This window comes from Anomaloglossus baeobatrachus, chromosome 4 (assembly GCF_048569485.1).
Source record: "Anomaloglossus baeobatrachus isolate aAnoBae1 chromosome 4, aAnoBae1.hap1, whole genome shotgun sequence".
Classification (NCBI taxonomy): domain Eukaryota; kingdom Metazoa; phylum Chordata; class Amphibia; order Anura; family Aromobatidae; genus Anomaloglossus; species Anomaloglossus baeobatrachus.
The window spans coordinates 186,301,074-186,313,146 of NC_134356.1; the positions used below are offsets into that span (position 1 = coordinate 186,301,074).

General features: G+C 49.6%; 1 protein-coding gene across 1 annotated transcript in view; it reads left to right on the forward strand.

The window, feature by feature from the left end:
* The window catches only part of TCERG1 (transcription elongation regulator 1), a 219,069-nt gene that overhangs the window by 38,140 nt on the left and 168,856 nt on the right, over nucleotides 1-12,073 (forward strand). Inside the window, exons 7-8 of the mRNA XM_075344605.1 lie at nucleotides 927-1,127; nucleotides 8,522-8,640. Coding sequence (XP_075200720.1) covers nucleotides 927-1,127; nucleotides 8,522-8,640 — 320 coding nt within the window. The remainder of the gene's footprint in view (nucleotides 1-926; nucleotides 1,128-8,521; nucleotides 8,641-12,073) is intronic.

Here is a 12,073-nt window from a genome sequence, read left to right on the forward strand (position 1 = left end):
CTCCGACTCCACAGCCCTGCTTTCTATATCGTACTGTCTCTATATCGTCTGTGTATTTGTTCTAATTGGTAATTTAATAATGCAGTGACATTGCTGTTTTTGTGGCCAAATAAACAGCAATAAAATAGCTCTGACCCTATTGATTGTTAGATATGCATTTTAGCTCATGCTCTTATATGAGCAAAAGACATTTTGCATAAGAAGGGGAGGAGGTGGCCACGCAGGTCAGGACCCGCCACGTCCAGGACACAGCTGGTCCTGAATTATTTTTTTTTTTTGACTCCTTGTGATTCAGCACTTCTTTGCAGAGTGAGCTGTCAAAGTAGCAAGATGTGCTTACTGCCTCTGCTTATGCGTTGCCTAGCATTTCTAGTACACACCTGACTGATTGCCGGAGGCTCCAGGAGAAATACAGTACATTTTCTCCCAGTAACCACTCTTTGATTTAAGGTGGCCAGACAGCATTGTATCTCTTTTTTTTTAACCTGTAGGCTAACCCCATCTCTGCAGGTTAGTATCGTTTTGGCACGTGGCAGGTTCCTTTTTAAACCCTCGTCTCCAATATTTCCCATGAATAGTCACCAGTCCTGGTGCTGTTCCCAACGCCTTCTCCATTTGCTGCCACTACTAGCCTTATGTAAGGCTAGCAGTTCTCTCATTTTGTCTCCAAAATAGCAAGAATACTGTGGAAAGTCCGAATCTTGCCTCCCCTGCCTTTTCTCTGTTGTGGAAAGGACACAGCATCATCGTTGTGGGTTTTTTTTTTTTTTGTTTTTTTTCTTTCTATGCACAAATAAGTCCCATCAAAAATTGGCAATGTCTCTGCATTGTTTCTGTATGTACAAAGACCTAACGCCTTCAGTAACAAAAATGTTGAGGTTCTCCTGTCTCTTGCTCTGTGCCTAAACTTGTGAAATTGTCTGTAGGTGTCTTGCCAGGTATTGCTCCTCCGATGGTTCCAATGATTCATCCACAAGTGGCCCTAGCCGCATCTCCTGCGACCTTAGCAGGAGCGACCATCTTGTCAGAGTGGTCCGAATATAAAACTGCTGACGGAAAAATGTACTACTATAATAACCGCACTTTGGAATCCACGTGGGATAAACCTCAGGAACTGAAGGAGAAAGGTGAGTGTATCTATGGAATAATCTTGTAGCTGTAACAAGCTTACCAAAGCCTCTCTGACGGCAGCAAAAGTCTGGTCATAAAATTAGTATATTATCCAGGGCCACAAAAAATTGATCAGTTGTAATGACTGGTCTTGGACCCCAACCAATTTGATATTGTTAATAGGACTTGGAATATCCCTTTTTAAAGCCCCATTATTTGCTCAATTGATGGTAATAATGCGTGTAATCTCAGCGGTCAGTCTTCTGGCTTCAGTGGCGCTCCAGCACAAAGTCCCCGCATCTATAGCCTGTTGACTCGCTGTGTAGAGCAGAGGTCACTTTGTTGATGTAAGTCTGAGATTGAGAATGAGGCTCCGTAGCCTTGTTCTGAATCTCATAGACTTGCATTGAAAAAATTCAAAACGTGACCTTCCGTTGACCACTGTGTGTTTCAGCAGGTCACAAATGCTGCAGCGCCACTGAAGAAGGGGACCGGTGATTTTTGTACTACCATCATATTTACAGACATTATTGATTGTGGGGATTTAAGGTTCTCCACAAATGTATTGTCATTTACATGTATGTGGAGTTGTCAACTGTATGTTGATTTGGATACAGTGGAACCTTGGATTAAGAGTAACTTGGTTTGAGAGCATTTTACAAGACAAGCAAAGCTTTTTACAAATTTATAACTTTGATTAAGAGCAATGCTTTGCAATAAGAGCAAATTCCCACCGGGTACACTTCCGGATCCGTCCTTTCACCGCGCTCTGACCCGCTCTGGAGGTAACTTTCTGTACATATGTTCTGTATACCATTGTACAGTACAGTATAAACTATATAGCATATCTCTCAATTTGCATTTGTGGATACAGTATTGTACTCTCGGCTAACCAGTGCAGCTCATTGCTTGTACAGCACCTCCCGCACACCAACAATTCTATTGTAAGCCAACGTACAGTTTAATTTGTTTCATATGTTTTTACTGTACAGTATTCTGTATTAGTGCACTGTAATAACTTTATATGAATACAGTACATTATTTTGTATTACTGTAATAAGTTTCTATAAATACAGTAAATATTTCTTTATCGTTCCTTATGGGAGACCCAAACCATGGGTGTATAGCTTCTGCCTCCGGAGGACACACAAAGTACTACACTCAAACGTGTAGCTCCTCCCTCCGGGCTATATACACCCCCTGGATGACAATCTGCCCAGTTCAATGCTTTGTGTTTCAGGAGGATACACACACTTGCATTCTCTGATTTTTTTTTTTGATTTTTTTTTATTTTTATTTTGATTTTCAAGATTTGGAAGAAAAGCGGGTCCAGTCTGGACTCCCGGCATGTCCCTTCACACCCCACTGTGTCGGCGGTGCTGTTAAGGTTGACTTTACAAGGCTGGAGCCTTCACATGCCGCGCTCCTTAACATCCTCTGAGAGGCTCTGGTTTGAAGTGGGAGCCGTCACGGTCCTCTCTGCTTCCAGGAGACCGGTCTCCATCCGCAGCCCTGTCTGGTTCCTGCTGGAAGGAGCGTTCACCCCCCCCCCTCAGGGACTGGCCCTGCGTCTCAAAAGCTAAGTATTGAGACGTTTTTCAGGGGTCCCGGGTACTTTTATTAGGGGGACAGTATGTGTTTTATCGTTACTGTAAATTCCGGCCGGTTCTGGGGGTTTCCCCTGAGAACCGCGCCGAAGGTGCCTGCTCGTCGGCCGCATTTTAAAATCTAGGCCCCGACTTCAGTTTGGGCCTAGTTTCGGTTTCGGCTTCTCTGCATGTCATGCATACACATAGCGTGGCGCCGCCCACCGCCCGGCCAGCAGAGGGGAGGGCACTCCTCTCTGGGGAGATGTTCCCTCCCCTGTATCTCTCCCTGTATCTCTCTGGCCCTCCGTTTTTCCCGCTCTTGGCCTAATACCCGCCCCCCTCCTCCTTCCAGCGCCATTTTCTCAGCGTTCTTACACTGGACGGCGCTGGATGCTGCAGCTGCTGCTATTTAGGAGGGCTGACGCTTCACTTGGGCTTTGAGCTGTGGAATCCGGAGGGCACACAGAGAGCGGTCTGGTAAGCCACAACCTCTGGTTGTGGGCTTTTTATTACACTCTCAGGACATTCTACAGGAGTGTTTTCTTGCTGCAGAGCTTCCACCTCAGCAGCATGTCTGTCACCCGGAGCAAGGCTGCAAACATGTACGCTATATGCACTGCATGTAAGCTCATTCTGCCAGAGCCAAGCACATACCCACATTGTGATGCCTGTGCTAATATGGTTGTGTCTCAGCCTGGAGCCTCCTCAGGGGTCCCTCCGGCTGCTCCGGCCCCGGTGGCTGAACCCCCGGCTTGGGTAGCATCCTTTACACAAGCTATTTCCCAGTCTTTTGCCGACTCCATGGGGCAGCTGTCCCGGACACTGCTGACCATGCATCAGCCCCCGTCCCAGGGTGCTTCTGCTGCTCCTAGCTCTGCAGAGCTCTCAGAGCATGTCCTAGGACCCCGTCCCCCTAAACGGAGACGCAGGGACCCTTCTCCTTCCTCTTCCCACGGCTCTGATTCACGTGCCGAGGTGCAGGGCGACGAGGATTCGTTTACCGTGGGCTCAGACGCTGCCTCTATGTACCCCATTGACTTGTCTGAGGGTGATGCGGATGTTAGTGACTTGATTGCGTCCATTAACTCCGTACTGAACCTCAACCCACCAGAGTCAGAGGAACAAGCCTCTCTGGTAGAGATACACCAGTTTACCTCACCTAAGAGAGCTAAAAGTATGTTTTGTAACCACTCCAGCTTTCAGACCACTGTTACCAAGCCCAGGGCCTGTCCTGACAAACGTTTTCCGAAGCGTAGTTCAGATGACCGTTTTCCTTTTCCACCAGAGGTGGTTAAGGACTGGGCCCAGTCCCCAAAGGTAGACCCTCCGGTGTCCAGAATCTCAGCCCGCACAGTCGTAGCTGTGGCTGATGGCACTTCTCTTAAGGATCCCACTGACCGCCAGGTTGACCTTTTGGCCAAGTCTGTATATGAGGCGGCAGGAGCCTCGTTCTCCCCGTCTTTTGCGGCAGTGTGGGCTCTTAAGGCAGTCTCTGCTTCTCTGGCGGAGATACATTCCCTCACCAGGGACTCTATTCCTGAGATGGATGCCTTAACTTCTCAAGCTTCGGCTTTTGCATCCTACGCCATGTCTGCCATCCTGGAGGCTTCTCACCGCACGGCGGTGGCCTCCGCTAACTCCCTCGCGATCCGCAGGATCTTGTGGCTTCGAGAGTGGAAAGCAGACGCTTCCTCTAAGAAGTACCTTGCGAGTCTCCCTTTTGCTGGGTCCCGGCTGTTTGGGGAACAGCTGGATGACATAATTAAGAAAGCTACTGGCGGGAAGAGTACTTCCTTGCCACAAACTAAAGCCAGGAAACCTGTCCAGGGCAGGATCCAATCGAGGTTTCGTTCCTTTCGTTCCTTTCGTTCCTCTAACTGGTCATCCTCTAAGCCCTCGACCTCGTCCACTACCGCAGCCAAGGATCGTAAATCCAACTGGCGCGCAAAGCCGCGTCCTCAAAAGACCGGAGGAGCCGCTGCCACTAAGGCGGCCTCCTCTTGACTATCTGGCTGCGCCAGCAACGTCCTTGGTTGGTGGCAGGCTCTCCCACTTTGGAGACGTGTGGTTTCAACACGTCGCCGATCAGTGGGTGCTGGATATCATCTCCCACGGCTACAGGATAGAATTTTCTTCCAGCCCGCCAAACAGATTTTTTCTGTTCACACCTCCCTGCTCCAAAGCCGCCGCCTTCTCTCAGGCCGTGGCATCCCTGCAAGCAAACGGTGTAATTGTTCCGGTTCCTGCCCGGGAACGGTTCAGCGGTTTCTACTCAAACCTCTTTCTAGTCCCCAAGAAGGACGGTTCCTTCCGGCCCATCCTGGATCTCAAGCTTCTCAACAAGCATGTTCAGGTGCGGCACTTTCGCATGGAATCTCTGAGATCGGTCATTGCCTCAATGACCCAAGGAGATTTTCTGGCATCCATCGACATCAGAGATGCCTATCTGCATGTGCCTATTGCGGTCTCACACCAGCGTTGGCTACGCTTTGCAATCGGAGAGGAACATTTCCAATTCGTGGCTCTCCCCTTCGGCTTAGCCACGGCCCCTCGAGTATTCACCAAGGTCATGGCAGCAGTGGTTGCGGTCCTGCACCTCCAGGGGTTGGCAGTGATTCCTTACCTGGACGACCTTCTAGTCAAGGCCTCATCCAGTGTAGACTGCCAGCGGAGTGTCTCTCTCACTCTCGCCACGCTAGTTCAGTTCGGGTGGCTTGTCAACCTGCCCAAGTCCACTCTGACCCCGACCTAGGTACTTATGTACCTAGGGATGCAATTCGAGACTCTGCCGGCACTTGTCAAGTTGCCCTTAGTCAAACAGCAGTCCCTTCGTCTGGCGGTGCGCTCTCTGCTGAGGCACCGCCGTCATTCCATCAGACACCTCATGCAGGTGCTGGGTCAGATGGTGGCGTCAATGGAAGCGGTTCCCTTTGCCCAGTTCCATCTGCGTCCCCTGCAGCTGGACATTCTCCGCTGTTGGGACAAGCGGATCTCTTCCTTGCACAGGCTGGTGGCTCTGTCATCACAGGCCAGGAGCTCCCTTCAGTGGTGGCTTCGGCCCCTCTCTCTGTCACAGGGACGCTCCTTCCTGACTCCGTCCTGGGTGATCCTCACCACGGATGCCAGCCTCTCCGGTTGGGGAGCAGTATTTCTCCATCACCGAGCACAGGGCACTTGGACTCCGTCCGAATCAGCCCTCTCGATCAATGTGCTGGAGATCAGAGCTGTGTTTCTAGCTCTCCTAGCCTTTCACCACCTGTTGGCGGGCAGGCACATTCGGGTTCAGTCGGACAATGCGACAGCGGTTGCCTACATCAATCACCAGGGCGGGACTCACAGCCGTCTGGCGATGTTGGAGGTTCAACGAATCCTCCAGTGGACGGAGGTCTCCAAGTCCACCATATCTGCAGTCCACATCCCAGGCGTGGAAAACTGGGAGGCCGATTATCTCAGCCGTCAAACCGTGGACAACGGCGAGTGGGCCCTGCATCCGTCAGTGTTCAGATCAATCTGCCGCAAGTGGGGCACTCCGGAAGTGGATCTAATGGCATCCCATCACAACAACAAGGTTCCGGTTTACGTGGCTCGCTCCCACGATCCTCAGGCCTTCGCAGCAGACGCACTGGTTCAAGATTGGTCTCAGTTCCGTCTGGCCTATGTGTTTCCCCCTCTAGCGCTCTTGCCCAGGGTTCTGCGCAAGATCAGAATGGAGGGCCGTCGAGTCATACTCATTGCTCCGGACTGGCCCAGGCGAGCTTGGTACCCAGACCTACTCCGTCTGTCCGTAGAGGTGCCGTGGCATCTCCCGGACCGCCCAGACCTTCTCTTTCAAGGTCCGCTCTTCCGCCAGAATTCTGCGGCTCTCAGATTGACGGCGTGGCTCTTGAGTCCTGGATCCTGACGGCTTCAGGCATTCCCTCTGAGGTCATCTCCACCATGACTCAGGCTCGGAAGTCTTCCTCGGCCAAGATTTACCACAGGACTTGGAGGATTTTCCTGTCCTGGTGTCGCTCTTCCGACCATGCTCCTTGGCCGTTCTCCTTGCCGACCATCCTGTCTTTTCTACAGTCCGGTCTACAGCTAGGTCTGTCCCTCAATTCCCTCAAGGGACAGGTGTCTGCTCTGTCGGTATTGTTCCAGCGGCGTATCGCCCGACTGGCTCAGGTGCGCACCTTCATGCAGGGCGCATCTCACATCATTCCTCCTTACTGGCGGCCCTTGGATCCCTGGGACCTTAATCTGGTCCTCACGGCCTTACAGAAACCCCCCTTTGAGCCTCTCAGGGAGGTTCCTTTGTTTAGACTTTCACAGAAGGTTGTTTTTCTAGTAGCCATTACTTCTCTCAGGAGAGTTTCTGATTTGGCTGCGCTCTATTCGGAATCACCCTTTTTGGTGTTTCACCAAGACAAGGTGGTTCTTCGTCCGACTCCGGATTTTCTCCCTAAGGTGGTGTCTCCTTTCCACCTTAACCAGGACATTTCATTGCCTTCTCTATGTCCGGCCCCTGTGCATCGTTTTGAGAAGGCGTTGCACTCCTTAGATTTGGTGCGGGCGCTCCGAATCTATGTGTCACGCACCGCCGTTTTTAGGCGGTGCACCTCACTTTTTGTGCTAACCACTGGTCAGCGCAAGGGTCTCGCTGCTTCTAAACCGACCCTAGCTCGTTGGATCAGGTCGGCTATCACAGATGCCTACCAGTGTTCTCAGGTGCCTCCTCCGCCAGGGATTAAGGCGCACTCGACCAGAGCTGTCGGTGCCTCCTGGGCTTTCAGGCACCAGGCTACGGCTCAGCAGGTTTGTCAGGCTGCCACGTGGTCCAGTCTGCACACTTTTTCGAAGCACTACCAAGTGCATGCTCATGCTTCGGCAGATGCGAGCTTGGGCAGACGCATTCTTCAGGCGGCTGTCGCCCATTTGTGAAGTTAGGTTTTGCCTACTTCTCAGTTTGGTTTATTTCCCACCCATGGACTGCTTTGGAACGTCCCATGGTTTGGGTCTCCCATAAGGAACGATAAAGAAAAAGAGAATTTTGTTTACTTACCGTAAATTCTTTTTCTTATAGTTCCGACATGGGAGACCCAGCACCCTCCCTGTTGCCTGTTGGCAGTTTTTTGTTCCGTGTGTTTCACCGGCTGTTGTTAGTAGACAGAGTTCTGGTCTTTTCGAGTTTTACTCTATCTCTACTTATGGGTGGATGTCCTCCTTCAGCTTTTGCACTGAACTGGGTAGATTGTCATCCAGGGGGTGTATATAGCCCGGAGGGAGGAGCTACACGTTTGAGTGTAGTACTTTGTGTGTCCTCCGGAGGCAGAAGCTATACACCCATGGTTTGGGTCTCCCATGTCGGAACTATAAGAAAAAGAATTTACGGCAAGTAAACAAAATTCTCTTTTTTTTTAGATTGTGGAACAAATTGTCTGCGTTTCAATTATTTCCTATGGGAAAATTTGCTTTGATATAAGAGTAACTTGGTTTAAGAGCGCACTCCGAGAACCAATTATGCTCGTAATCCAAGATTGCACTCTTGCTTCACCTCCCCGCTCAGTTCAATCTGCAGGCATAGAAATGTACACTGTGCAAAGATCCGTAGAATGATTTTTATACACAAAGGCACAAGCATAAAATGCATACATAAAAACATCCAGCACAACACAAGGATAGTGCTTCCCAATTCCAACTTCGTTTAGTAACTGCCTTTTAAGATTTATGATTTTGCAAAAACTATTTGAGCCAATTGCATGGACACTATCACCTCTTAAGGTGATGTTGTCCTGAAATGCAATATTAGAATTTAATCATCCATGTCCCAAATCTTCCTTCAGATAAAGAAGTGGAAAAACTTAAAGAGCCTGTTAAGATGGAACCAGTCGTGGAAGAGCCGCAGCCAATGGAGGCTGAGGAAGAAGTGCCAAAGGAAGAACCTCCCAAGGAAATAAAGGAGGTAAAAGCCTGCGACCAAGTCACTTGGTACTGTGCTTTTTTTTAAATTACATTTTTCGTGGGGGTTGGGTGTGTTGTGACTGTTTCTTGCATGTAAGTAGTAAATTGTATATATTAGTTTGCGGTCAGGTTTGTGTGCAGTCAGTCGGCTCTACTTTGACTTCAAAAAGCCCATAGTATAGTAGTCCAATATTACTACTGATAGTTTGGCCAATTCTAAATACCATCAAGTACTTCCATCTCCTTACTATTTATGCTAGTACTATTCAGCTAGTTATTCTTTTAAGGGTTTTTCCAAAACCGCTGTCTTATTCAGTATTCCTTGCACTGCGATGCTTCCTGCCACTGGCTATGCAAGGTAGTTCTGCCGCCATATACTTTCACATAGTCCTTCATTTTCAGGACTGGTGGGGGTTACCACCCTAGAAATAGTGAATGAATAGCAGTATGCTATTACTTTATAGCATCAGGTCATCAACTTGGCCTGGCAGTTGGAAAGTTGTTGTATTCAACAGTATACTTGCATAATTTATCATCTTCATTTATGACAAATGTTGGCCACCTAGGTCAATTTTTAAAAAATATAAATAAAAAATGTGTATGTAATTTGGACCCTGTGGGGTTTCTAATGTGAATGTCATTTCTAAAGTAGTTTGGAGATTTAGACATTTCTGGACACTTTTCATTATGTGCAATTTAGGCTAGTTTCATACATCTGTGTTTAGTGATCCCTGTGTGGGCTCGCCTTTTGAGGCTTTTGAGTCTACGCCGAAAGACCTGCAGCCAAGACCGCACATTGCTGTCCATACTTGGGCAGTGAAGATGCCTTACTTATCCACATCCCATTGATTACACTATACAGCTATGTCCACCCAGCAGTCCTGTCCTAATAATTGTTTGCTGGATGTCATGTAGACTTCTCTTCAGGCTTTTCCCAGCAAAGTCAATTTATTGCACTACAGAGCATATGCAGGTTTATAGAGCTGGCACAGAAGCTGAATCCCACATGAGGGAGATGCTGGCTGAATTCCACAACCAGCATCTGACTGTAACAGCAGCGACCAGACCTGCGCTCCAATCACTGCTGGCAATCCACCCTGAAAATAACTCTTAACTTTAATGCGATGTAAACAAAGTATGCAAGCCAAGGTGGTAGCAATAACATTTTTGCAAAAGTTCTTTATTTTTAGCTGCCCAACAAAACTAAGCATGTTTGGTATCGCCGTAATCATTCTAGGTCATTACCGTACATTTAACACTGTAAAATGAAGCTCAGAAGATGACGCCACACAGATGTGTTGCAGAGTTAGCTGTGAAATCCGTTTCAGGTTGTGCTAACAGATGGTTTGGTCAATGACCTGCTTGTGAAAGCGAGTGGCTCCCGGGTTGAATAAAGTTTTTATTTTTTTTTTTTCCCCCGTAGCCCCTTTCAGTAAGGTGACCAGATAGCATTGGAAAGCTATTAATTTGCAGATTAACCAGATATCTGCAGGTTCTCTTAAAACCTACCCACTTTGCTGGAAGCTCAGCTGGGTATATGGGCTGCACATAGAAAAAAAATAATTTGGTGGGCCGTATTCTTTTCAGGACAAAGTGACATTTTCTTTGTCGCTCCATTGGGAGACCCAGACAATTGGGTGTATAGCTTCTGCCTCTGGAGGCCACACAAAGTATTACACTTTTAAAAAGTGTAACCCCTCCCCTCTGCCTATACACCCTCCCGTGGACCACGGGCTCCTCAGTTTTGTGCTTTGTGTGGTAGGAGGCACACATCCACTCATGCATTCTCATACTTAGTTATGTCGGATGGAAGAAAAGAGGACCCCGATGGGGTCCCCGGCATGTTCCCTTCTCACCCCACTATGTCGGCGGTGTTGTTAAGGTTGAGGTACCCATTGCGGGTACGGAGGCTGGAGCCACATGCCGTCTCCTTCACTATCCTTTATGCGGCTCTGGGAGAAGTGGGATCCTAAGCGGTCATCCATGTGCTGGGACCGTGCTCCATCCGCAGCCCCTGGAGGAACCTGCCGGATCGGAGCTTCTTCACCCCCAGGGACCGGGCCCTGCAACTTGAAGGTACTCTGTGTCCCCATGTGGGGACTGTACAGGGTGGGTCGCACCTTCTCCCCGGAAGCCGCGGTAGTTCCGTCCGTTATCTTTTCGGCGGACTTCCGCGCCGACCGTGCCTGCTTGTCGGGCGCGGCCTTAAATTTAGTCCCCGGCTTCGCCGCGGCCTAGTCGTGAAAAATTCCGCCCCCGAGCCTGCCTGTCAGGGGTAAGGGCGGAATTACAGACATGACGTCGGATTTGAGGGCTGGAGCATCTTGCATGTCTCACTCCCCCCCTCATTGACCACTTAGGGGACTCCAGATTCCCGCTCTTTGCTAGCGCCGCCCCCCCCCCCCACCCCCCGAGAGCTCCGGCGGCCATTTTTGGCATTCTTCCGGTGGATGCTAATCAGCGGCAAAGCTCTGCAGCTCCGGGGGATCTACGACAGGGAATCTGGAGGACACACTCTGCTCGTTAGCGGCTGGTAAGCCACACCGGTCACCAGGTGCTGGTCCCCCTAGGGTGCCGGTATGTATATGTATGTATGTATGTATATGTGTGTATATATAGATAGATAGATATATAATATATATAATATATATTATATATAGAAATTTAATATATATTTAATATATATCTGTTCGGAAAGGCTGTATACCCTTTTCCCATATACCCTCAGTGGTCACTCTCCTAAGAGACAACAGCATGTCGTCCACAAGGAGCAAAGCTACTAAGGCACAGGTTTTTCTTCGGCGCTCTATTGGGAGACCCAGACGATTGGGTGTATAGCTACTGCCTCCGGAGGCCACACAAAGCATTACACTAAAAAGTGTAAGGCCCCTCCCCTTCTGGCTATACACCCCCAGTGGGATCACTGGCTCACCAGTTTTCTGCTTTGTGCGAAGGAGGTCAGACATCCACGCATAGCTCCACTGTTTAGTCAGCAGTAGCTGCTGACTATATCGGATGGAAGAAAAGAGGGCCCATATAGGGCCCCCAGCATGCTCCCTTCTCACCCCGCTTGTGGTTTGTAAGGTTGAGGTACCTATTGCTGGTACGGAGGCTGGAGCCCACATGCTGTTTTCCTTCCACATCCCCCTGAGGGGCTCTGAGGAAGTGGGATCTTACCGGCCCCAAAGCCCTGAGGCCGGGCTCCATCCACAGACCCATTGAACCTGCTGGATACGGAGCTGGGTACCGTTCAGGGACATGGCCCTGCACCATTCAGGTACTCTGTGTCCCCGTACACACAGGCACAGCACACTCCAGACTTGCTGGGTGTGCTAGTGCGCCGGGGACAGTAAAGGGTTACAGTCACTGCAGCCTAGCTGAGTGACTTTATGTATGGGGAACTACCGCGCCGGACGCTCCGGGAGCGGCGGCGC